Below are 11,489 nucleotides of genomic sequence, written 5' to 3'. Positions count from 1 at the left end.
GTGGTCCTGCCTAGAGGACATTGGTGGGCCCCATTCCTTCCTCCATTTACTCCCCCAGCCTCAATTCTCCACAGGTAGGGAGGTACAGGGCTCCTGAGCACAGGAGCTGGGATAGAGTAGGGGTTCAGCCAGCATGGATGTCATAAAAGATCACATTCCAGTGGCACTTTTGGGATTTTAAATGGATTTCTTCACAAAGTTTCATGAAGTAGGGAGTGTAAGTATTATTATCCCCATTTTATAAATGAGGAAACTAAGGCTCAGTTAGTCAGTGTTCTTCTTGCTAGGAAGTGTTAGAACCTGGGACCAGATTCTCAGCCTTCTGGTTCCAAATCTAGTACTGTTTGCCACCAGGTAGTACTGCCCGCCCTACAGGAGATGAGTTAGGCCCACAGGGCTGGGCTCCTTGTCCTTTGTAGATAGGCCTCTCCACCTTGATGCCTGAAGGCCTCCTATGTGCTTTCCCCAACCCTGACATTCTCACAAAAGCACCACCATCCGGCCAGCCTCAGATCAGTGTCTTCTCTGACCCTTCCCTTCCCTTCACGCTTCATATCCTGTCGGTTGCCAAGTCCCATCGTTTATTTTCCTGCTGAAATATACCTTGGAGCCATACCTTCCTCTCTCTCCCCTCGGCCACCGCCCTAGTCCAGTCCCCTATTGCCCATTGCCCCAGCCTCCCAGCCAGCACCCTGTGTCTGCCCTACCCCAGGCCCTGAGCCTCTGTTCCTCCAAATCCTTTTTGTACACATTTGCTGAAAGTCCCTCTGGTGCTCAGATGCCTCCTCCTATCTGAAGCCCTTCTAATCCCACCCCAAATTATTAATGCTTTCCAAAAATTATTTTGTATTTATTCTGAATGCATTTATTTTATATTTGCATGTCAGCATGTACCTTGTATTCTTCCCCTCTCCCTACCTCCAAATTAGAATGCAAGATCCTTGAAAGCAGAGATTATTTCCTTTTTTTTTTGTCTTTGTATCCTAAGTGCCTAGGATAGTGCTTTGTATGTAGATACTTTATAGATGCTCTTTGAGGGAATGGTTATAATTAATGCAACAAAGTAGAAGGATTGGAGTCTGAAGACTTGGATTAGAATCCCATCTCTGTCACTTAATTGGCTCTGTGAATGAACAAGTTACTTAACTTCTCTGGCCTCAGTTTGCTCCTCTGCTAAATGAAGGATAGTATGTGGCCTGCCTAACTTAAGAGTGTAAGAAAGATATTGTTGTTTAATTGTCTTTTAGTCACATCCAACCATTCATGAACCCTTTTTGGGTTTTTTTGACAAGAAGAATGGAGTAAATTTGCCATTTCCTTCTCCAGCTCATTTTACAGAGGAGGAAACTGAGGCAAACAAGGTGAAGTGATTTGCCCAGGGCCAAAGAGCTAGTAAATATCTGAGGCTGGATTTGAACTCAGGTCTTCCTGACTTCCAGCCTTGTGCTGTATCCACTGTGCCACCTAGCTGCCCACAGAGAAAGATACTCTTTGAATTTTTAAGTGTGATATAAATGTGAATGTTGGCTGGGATTTACATTTTTTTTAATTATCCTGATCACAATGATTAAATCCCAGCTTGTCTGTCATTCAAGGCTCCCCCACCACCATGCTTTGGGCCCCAGTTTAACTCCCCAACCTCATTTCCCGCTACTCTCTAATACAAACCCTCTGTTCTAGGCATGCCTGCTTCCTAGCTGAGGTGCGAGCCCTTTGCTCATGTTGTTTCCCTCCCCCTAGAATGTCCTTTTCCTTCCTCTCAGCCTGCCTAGATTATTTTTCATTTTTCTGAATGAGAAGTAGAGAGAGGTTGGTTGTGAGTCACTCATCGGTTACTCAAGAGTTGTATGTATTGTTGTTCGGTGGTATCCGACTCTTCATGACCCCATATAGAACTTTCTTGGGAAAGATATAAAGTGGTTGGCCATTTCCTTCTCCAGCTCATTCAACAGAGGAGAAAACTGAGGCCACCAGGGTGAAGTGACTTGTCCAGGGCCACTGAGCTAGTTTCAGAGGCTGGATTTGAGCTCAGGTCTTTCTGACTCTAGGGCTGGTGCTGTATCTACTGTACCACTCAGCCACCCATGGTTGTACGACCTCAAACAAAACACTTCGCTGCCCTGGATCTCAGTTTGGTCATTTGCCAAATGAGAGGGTTGGATTATTAGATGAGCTCCAAGATCTCTTCCAGGCCTGACACTAGTGGCTACATCCCACCTCCTCCTGGAAGTCTTCCTTGACCACAGGCTTATAGATTTCCAGTCGGAGGAGACCTCAGAGGCCGCCCGATCCAACTCCCTCCATTTTCAGATGAGGAAACTGAGACAGAGAGATGAAGTTTCTTGCCCAAGGTGGCATGTGAGACTCAAACCCAGGTTCTCCGACTCTATATCAGTGTTCTTTCCCCTGGACCACTGCCCCCTCCCTCCTCTGAACTGTCATTACACTTAGGGTAACAAACAAGCTTGGATGGTTTCATATGAATGCATGTATAATCCCAGGAAATGTTTCCACTTGTGTGGCAGCAGACCTTCTGGGAAGGAAGACTGGCCTCTCTTTCCTGGTCCGTAACAGGGAGGCACACCTCCAGGGAAGGCAGACTCTCTGGCCAGGAAGGGGTCCCCTGCAAGGAGTAAGCAGTGATTTGAGGAAACCAGTTGTTTCTCCTCTTCAAGAAGCTGGGGACCCTTAGATTCCACGGGTAACCTGGAGGGGGCGAGGAAGCTGTCCACACACACTGTGTGTGTGGCACCCACCCAAGAGCCAGGTTGGGATTTCTGTCGTTCAGTAAACAGTGATTAAGCACTGTGCTGCCAGGCACCGGGAATCCCAGGAGAAGAACCAAACAGTCCCTGCCCTCAAGGAGCTCACGTTCTCGTCGAAGAGAGAGCAAGTACAAACTAAATATAAGACAACACCAGAGAGGAGGCACCAACAGCCAGAGGGGAGAAGGGGAGTCAGGAAAGGCTTTCCGGAGAAGGGGGTCCTTGAGCTGAGCTTTAAAGCATAAGGTGGCTCAGTGGAGAGAGTGCCCAGCCTGGAGTCAAGAAGACCTGGGATCAAATCTGGCCTCAGACAGATTTCTAGTTGGATGACTCTGGGCAAGCCACTTTCCCCTATTAGCCTCAGTTTCCTCATCTGTCAGTGAGCTGGAAAAGGAAAAGGCAAACCACTCCAGTATCTTTGCCAAGAAAACCCCAGATGGGGTCAAGAGGAGGCAGATGCAACTGAATGACCAAACAATTCAGCAAAGGATTCTAGAGCCCATGGGAATTCATTCTGGGCATGGAATACAGTATGTGAAAAAGGCATGAAGACAAAAAACGTATAATGGAGTCCAGAGAAAACTAAATGATATAGTAGGTAGAGGACTGATTTTAAAACCAACCTCAGACATTCTATTTCTGTATCTTCACTTGTAAAAAGGAACACTTAGTTGCAGTGTGACCCTGGGCGAGTCACTTGACTTCCATCTGCCTTCATTTTCTCCACTGTAAAATGGGTATGACAATAGCTCCTACCTCCCAGCTCCCAGATTAATGGGAAGATCAAAGAAGATGCTGTGGCACAGGGCATGGCACATAATAGGTATCTTTTTTAAAACCTTTACCTTTCTGTCCTATTATCAATACTAAGTGTCAGTTCCAAGGCAGAAGAGCAGTAAGGGCTAGGCAATGGGTTTAAGTGATTTGCCCAGAGTCAACCAACTAGGAAGTGTCTGAGGTCATATTTGAACTCAGGACCTCCCATCTTTAGGCGTGGTGCACAATCCACTGAGCCACTCAGCTGCCCCTACATAGTAGGCATTTAACAAATGTCTGTTTCCTTGCTTCTTTGTGTGTGAGGGACAGCAAGAAGGCCAGCTTGCCTGACGGTAGCATACATGAAGGGGAGTGATATAAGGCTGGAAAGGTGGGTTGTACCAGGCTCTGAAGGACTTTAAATGCCAAATAAAGGAATTTGCATTTGATTTTAGCAGTAAGTAATAAAGAGCCACAGCAGGGACTGACTCATAGGCCTTTCCAATTTATCTAGTTCTTCGAGATTTAAAAAGAGCCCTTGTGTATAGCCATATTTGTTCTACAAGGGTATATACCTGCCTTCATGTGCATATGTGTTGGGCATGTATTCCACCCCCAGGATTCATGGAGATGCTGATCCTTTTCCAGGAGGTGCTGGAATTCCATCATCCCATGGAGAGCGTACCTACCCTGGAGTGTGGAAGATACAAGTTCAAATCCCACCTCAGACTCTTACTAGTTATATGATCCTGGGCAAGCCACTTAACCAGTCTGTGTCTGCCTCAGACTCCTCAACTGCAAAATAGGGATAAAATAATAGCACCTTGCCTCTCAGGTTTGTTGTGAGAGCAAATGAGGTAATACTTGTAAAGCACTTAGACTTAGTGGGCATTCTGTAAATGCTGATTTCCCTTACCCTTTCCCAAGAGACTCTGGTCCTGACCCTCGGGAAGACTCAGTAACTCAGATTCACAAAATCTTAGAGCTAGAAAGGTCCTCAGAGATTCAGTAGTCCAATCCAACTCCTTCCTCTCCATGTTACAGTGAGGAGAGGTAGAGATGAAGTGAGGAAACTGAGGTGGGCAGAAGAGGAATCAACCTGTATTTTGGAGGAAACACTTCTTTTCCTCTGTGGGGCTCATGACTCTTCATTTGGCATCTCAAAAAGGGACAATAGTCAGGATAAAGCTGGGATCTTGCATTCAGCTATTCTCTCTTTGTTGTTGTTTAATTGTTGTTTTTTTCTGACTCTCTTGACCCCATTTGGGATTTTCTTGGCAAAGATAGTAGAGTGCTTTGCCATTTCTTTCTCCAACTCATTTGACAGAGGAGGAAACTGAAGCAGGATGAAGTGACTTGCCCAGGGTCCCACAGCTACTATGTGTCCCTCTTTACAGATATAGAAACTGAGTCTCACAGAGGTTAAAGTGTTCACATGCCTGGTACTTGGCACTGTCTGCTGCTGACCCTGCCAGTCATACAGCTTCCCTCTCTCCCAATATGAGCAGACCAATGAGAGGAAGTAGGGGACAGCTTAGGGTTAGATTTTGGGTTCAAGTTCCATAGCAGAAGAAATGTGGAGGCTTATTCCTGCTCAGTCTTCTTCCCAGTTGTCTTGCTTGTATTTGTTCCCCAATGCTTTACAAATAGAAGTAACTTAATAAATGCTTGTTTAGTTGAATTGAGGAAAAGATCAGCTTGATTTGTGAGGTGGCATGGTATAGCTTGGAGGCTAGTCCTTGTCTTAAAGTCAGTGAGTGCCTAGGTTTAAATCCCACCTTGGAACCTTAAGAATAATATATGGGGGTACCTGGGTGGCTCAGTGGATGGAAAGCCAGGCCCAGAGACAAGAGGTCCTAGATTCAAATCTGACCTCAGACTCTATATGGCAGGGGCAGCTACTTGGCTCAGCAAACAGAAAGCTAGCCTTAGAGATGGGAGGTTCTAGGTTCAAATCTGACCTCAGACATTTCCTAGCTGTGTGACCCTGGGCAAGTCATTTAACCCCCATTGCCAATCGTTTAATGCTCTTCTGCTTTGGAGCCAATACATAGTACTGATTCTAAGAAGGAAAGAGTTAAAAAAGAAAAATTAGTATATGACTGGGCAGCTATGTGGTGCACTGGACAGAGTACCAGATTTTGGAATTAAAAGAACCTGAGTTCAAATGTGTCTGGAAACACTAGCTCTGTGACTTTGGGTAAAGTTCACTTTACAAGCCTTAAAAAAAGAATAGCCTATGACTGTGGGCATGATATCACTTTACTAATCTGAGTCTAGCCTCCATATCTGTAGAAGAGAAATAATAAAAATAACAACCAACAACAATAATATTTATGGTACCAAATTAGCCTTTTTTAAAAACCTGTCACCAGTCAGAAAATTCCTCTTCCATTGCAAACCAGCAATTTATAGTCCCAGAGAGCTGCCTCTTGATGAGAAAATGTATTTTGGAAACTTTTTTTTTAATATTGGACCTCTGATATGGAATGATTTGGAAACTCCCCATACCAAAGGGCAATTCTTCTATAATCTGAGAGTCTTAGAGAGTTGCTGGGGGGTGAGGGGAAGCTGGGTAGCTCAGTGTATTGAGAGCCAGGCCTAGGTTCAAATCTGGCCTCAGACACTTCCTATCTCTGTGACCCTGTGCAAGTCACTAGACCCCCATTGCGTAGCCCTTACCTCTCTTCTGCCTTGGAGCCAATACACAAGACGGAAGGTAAAGATTTAAAAAAAAAAAGAGAGAGTTTCCTGGGGGGCACTGAGATATTAAGGTGACTTGGGGTCACACACAATATATGTCAGAAGCAGGATCTGAACCCAGATCTTCCTGACTTTAAGATTGGCTCTGTAGTATGCCACAATGAACCTTAAAAGTTTGATTTAAACATCAGCTATTCTTGTTACTGGCTCATGGTTCAGTGCATTGTATGTGAGTTGTTTAATAAATGCATGTTGAATCCTTGGCTTCTTGCCACTTGGCCACCAGCTCATTGCACAGATCTCAAAGGTCAGAGAAGGGGTTCAGGAATCCCTTTGCCCTGTCCCTGAAGATTGACCTTCTCTCACCATTCATGACAGGGAGAACCCTAAAGCCCAGCCCCCATGATGACTGCAAGACAACCAGCTTAGACACTTCCTTGAGGAAAGCTTCAGAGTACCCTCTTTGGCTATTAACCTTCTTCCTCCTGCCTTCCCCCCCCCCCCCCCATCAGACTTGGAGCTCCTTAAGGGCAGAGACTCTTTTTTCCTGCTTTGTATTCCCAGGACTTAGCACAGTGCCTGGCATATAGTAGGTGCTTAATAAATACTAGTTGACTCACCAGTGGGGCCATGAATCCCCAACAGGTACTGCCTCCTGACAAAGGTGATGCAGATCCAGATGCAGAATAAGAAATGGCCCATGGGGGGATCTGTTTGTCAGGACTGCATGTTTGTTACAAGGCTTTTGCTTTTCTTCTTTTTCTTTGTTTTTCAAATTGGAAAAGAGAGAACGGGAGAGGGGAAGGGTCTCTCCCCCTCCCTCCAAAAAAAGAAGGGAATAGAAAGGTGAGGAGGAATCACAGACAAGCAGGACAGCTTTGAGAGTTACATATTGAATTTATTATAGTTAAAAATAAAAGCAAGCTGTACATAATGGAGATTTGCAGTTTTATGTACATTTCCCTCCTTCTGTTCTACAATGTATATAGAAATGGAGTGTTTAACTTTAGATAAAAATAAGATTTTAAAGATTTATAGTAGACAAAAGAAAACCAAGAAGAAACCTCCCAGCAGGGCGGAGGGAATTCATTCCTGGCTCCCCCTCTTTCTGGACCGTTCTAACTGGAACAAAGGTTTCAAATTGTCCCTTAAGATTTGTCCCTGAGGCCCTGAGCAGAGGGTCCCACCATCTTTCCAGCTTTATCTGGCTTGGTCTACTTGCTTTCCTCCGATTAGAGTTGGAAGAAGTCTTAGAGGTCACTTCATCTAATTCTCTCTTTTTTACAGATGAGGAAACTGAGTTTGAGAAAGGGGAAGGGGCTTGCCCATGATCACACTGCTAGCAAGTGATAGAGCTGGGATCCAAACCCAGCTTTTCTGTCTCTACATCCAGTGTTTTGTCCAGTACAACATTCTTTGTCTTTGCCCTCTCCTACAACCATGCTTTTGTTTCCTGTTCCAGAGGTCTGGATGCCCCATCTAGTAAAAGCTTTTTCATCCTTCCAGGACAGATCCTGATGCCAGCTGGCTCCTTCATGAGGCTCTTTCTCCACCCTGGCTCATACCTCTCCATCACACTTCATCTCCCTCTACCTTGTTTCACAGTTATTTAAACATATGTTTCTACATCTCCTTACATTGCAGACTCCCCTGTGTTTTTGTATACCAAACAGGAGTACTGCATACAGTAAGGGATTAATGAATGTTTGTTGAACCAAGGAGGTGGGGGTCCAGTCATCTTGCCTGCCTTAAGCTAGGGCAAATCCTGATCTCATCTGAGGGATTGGAAACCACCCTGCCTCAATCCAATTTAATTCTCTTTAATAAGCATATATTAAGCACTTTCTCTGTGCCTGCTAGATTCTTGGAACATAAAGACAAAAATGAAAGTCTTTACCTTTGAGGATTTTACATTCTACTGAGAATAAACTTCCCGTATACAAATAAATACAAAGCAGTTGTATTTATTGCACCAAAATAATTGGTGAAGGGGTAACACTAATTACTGAGGGGTATCAGGAAAGGCCCCTTGAAAGAAATGTCACAAGCTCAGCCTTGAAGGGAAGGAGGGGTTCCAAGAGGCAGAAATAAGGCAGAAAGGCATTGCAGGCCTAGAAGACAACTAATGCAAAAAAGGTCTGGTGTAAGGAGATAGAATATGGATAGGAAACAAGAGGGCTCCATTGACTGGATTGCAGAGTTCATGGGAGTCATGGGGATTTGGCCTGGAAAGAGAAGTGCGAGATAGATTGTGAGTGCCAGAGAAGGGAGTTTCAATGGCAGAGAGGGGTTTTTGTTTTGTCCTTACAGACAATAAGAAACTGTTGAGGTTTCTTGAATGTCATGATTAGACCTGAGCTTCAGAAATAACCAGTTGGGGAACTGGGTGCAGAATTGATTGGAGAGGGAAGAGACTGAGATACAGGGGTCCCAGCGAGGTGACTTCTGTAATGATAGCACAGGTGAGAAGCAATGAGGTCCTGAGGGGGGCTGTAGAGAGGAAGAGACCGTTTCCAGGGATGTTGTAAAGGATAGAATCCATAAGACTCCGCAGCAAATTGGAGATGGGGGATGGGAGTGAAGAGTTGAGGCTGACTTCTAAATTTCAAAACTGGGTAACTGGGGAAACAGTATTGCTGACAGAAATAGGGAGGTTAGGAGGAAAGGTGGACTCATGGGGAAAGATAATGAGCTGCACCAGGTTGGAGGGTGGCGGGTGACCGTGGGGACAGGAATGGTGAAGATTCACTTGCTTGTGCCCAGTGAACACCCCCAGGTGGTAGAGGGAGGGAACATGAGGCCCTGAAGACCTTTTAAGACCACCTTTAGTCTGGGTGGCAGCAGGTGTTCCCAACCGTCTCCCTCACATCTGCCAAACACCTGCCCCACCCACAGTGGGACGCCACACCTGCCTGGCTGGAGTGGAAACAGAGATCCCAGTGGCTCGAGGCACCCCCAGGGAGCTGAGCCACGGGCCAGGTAAGCCTGCACCCAGTGTAGAGGGTCCTTGTTTCATTCTTTTACAAAACCAAGGGGGAAAAAAAGGCCCTTCCTGAGGATCAGCAAGACCTGGGTGAGACCCTCATCTGGAAAGGGAAGAGCATTCCATCCCTGATGGCTTTGTTTCTCTCTGGACATGAGATAGTGTGGCTGTTTGGGGTCACATGGAACTCACCCACCCTAACCCAAGGGAGTATGATTGGGAATGTGGTACTAATGAGTGAGTGTGGGGGAGACAGTGCTCATCTACAACAACTCATTTCCCAGGGGAGTAAACCTGAGTCTGGAAGAGGGTCACATAAGTTCTAAGCATCAGAGCCAAAATTCAAATCCAGGACCTCCATCTCTAAATCTAGGACTCTTTTTACTGTTTGGTGAGAGAGAAACAGAGAGGGGGAGAGAGAGGAGAAGGAGGAGGAGGAGGAGGAGAGAGAAAAAGAGAGAGAGAGAGAGAGAGAGAGAGAGAGAGAGAGAGAGAGAGAGAGAGAGAGAATAGTGTATCTTTGTTTGGATTTCCTCCCATGGGATTAAAAGAGAACAGGATTCGGGAGGGAGAGCAGGAGCCTGGCTGCCTTTGTCTTTCCCTGCAGGTGAGATGTTCTGTGTTTATGTGGGACAGGGAAGCCCGCCTCCACACCCCCTCCCTCTCCCTTGGTACCTAGGAGCCAGGTGGACAGAGTAAAGAGAGGCCGCTCCCTGTATCTCTCTGCCCTCCCCAGGAAGATGCCTGGCTTTTGGGACTCTTCTCTGCCCCACTCTACATCTGGGACTGAGATCCAGACCAGGTGAGGGCCTGGGTTCCCTGAAGGTGATGGTCTCCAGGTCTGGATCAGGGGGCCACTACAGTGTAAAGCAGCACATAGGAAGGTGGCCCTCCCCTGTGGCACAGCCTCTCCTGCAGTTTTTAAAGCTTTTCCTTCTTCTACCCAGCCCAGCGTCTGGAAAGGCCCATCGCCTGGAAAGGCCCATCGCTCAGGGTCGCCTTGAAGCTCCCGGCTGATGTGGAGGGGAAGGGGAGTCAGCCTCTGCTTGGAGAGTCTCTTCAGCTCAGGGATGGGTGTGGGGAGAGACAGATGAGGTGAGGCTGGGACAGGATTCCTGGGGCCCTGGGGCTCTTTCCTCTGCCCCTTGTCTCAAGGGGAAGGAAGGACTGAGGCTCACCACTCACCTAGTGCCTTCCCACTTGAAGTCCAGCCTTAGGGGCCTCAGAAGTTGACTCCCACAGACCACCCAGACCTCTTTTCCTTCCAGCACAACCGAAGTCCCTCACCTCTGTTGCCAGAGGGCTCTGTGTGCCCCCTGTTCTTTTCTGGATGAATCTAACCCTTCCTAGGTGGGGAGAGGTCCACGTTTTCTCTTCAGCCCCCAGAGATCTCAGCAGCATTTTCCTTCTTTCTCTCAGCCAAAGCTCGTTGTCTCAAACTCTGGTCCCCAGGGACCTGATGAGGGCCCCCCAGGCATTCTCAGAAGGAGGATAGGTGGAGACCACCCTCCATCTCTCCTCTTACTCCCATTTCCTTGGGGTTTAAACTCAAGCACAGGCTTCCTATCCTGACTATTACCACCATCAGAACTAGGAGAATCTCTGAGCCAGAAGGAGACCCAGAAGGGCTGGGGTGGGACTTCTTGGTTTAGGGACAAGGGAGGCAGGAGGGGAAACCCTAGGGAGACTTGGCAGATCTAAACCATCTGGTTTTAATCAGTAGGCGCGTGAGCAGGTTTGCCAAGGCCCCAGCCCGGCATCCATGGGGATTAGCAATTAGCAGCTTCAACTTCTCCCTGACTTTTCCCCTCTTAGCCTGAGAGCTAGGCCCTGGGGAGGAACTCCTCCTTTTCCCCTCCTTTTCCCCTTCTCTAGATCTGGAAAGGGGAATTAATGCCCCAGGGTGCCTGCTAGGGGTAGGGTAAATAGTATGAGATAAGTGGGGGCTTCAGGCTCAGGAACCTTCCCTTCAGGCCTGAGCGCCTAAATAAGGACAGGAACCTCAGAACCCATATCACGGTTAGCGGGATTCACTCTTCTCTGTCAAAATTCTGTTACGTTATTCAGTGGCTTTTTAGTGCCCTCCCCACTTTGCCTTCTTTTGGCTTTCCCAGAATGGAAGGACTTTCTTCTCTTACCTGTGCTCCCCCCCCCCAACCAAGGAACTTGGGTAAGGATCCTTCCACTTTTGGCAGTTAGCCCATCTAAGGCTTCGGGCAAGTTATTTAACTTCTCTGGTCCTCAGTTTCCTTATCCCTAAAATGAGAGGGTTAGACTAGATC

General features: G+C 46.9%; 1 protein-coding gene across 1 annotated transcript in view; it reads left to right on the top strand.

Moving 5' to 3' along the window:
- The window catches only part of LOC123233774 (poly(U)-binding-splicing factor PUF60-like), a 28,852-nt gene extending 18,628 nt beyond the window's left edge, over positions 1-10,224 (top strand). The window contains 2 exon segments of the mRNA XM_044659825.1: positions 9,944-10,009; positions 10,155-10,224. Of these exon segments, the coding sequence (XP_044515760.1) occupies positions 9,944-10,009; positions 10,155-10,224 (136 nt within the window).
- The last annotated feature ends 1,265 nt before the right edge of the window (positions 10,225-11,489 follow it).

The sequence above is a fragment of the Gracilinanus agilis genome, chromosome 2 (assembly GCF_016433145.1).
Source record: "Gracilinanus agilis isolate LMUSP501 chromosome 2, AgileGrace, whole genome shotgun sequence".
Classification (NCBI taxonomy): Eukaryota; Metazoa; Chordata; class Mammalia; order Didelphimorphia; family Didelphidae; genus Gracilinanus; species Gracilinanus agilis.
This window is presented reverse-complemented; position numbering and strand designations above follow the sequence as displayed.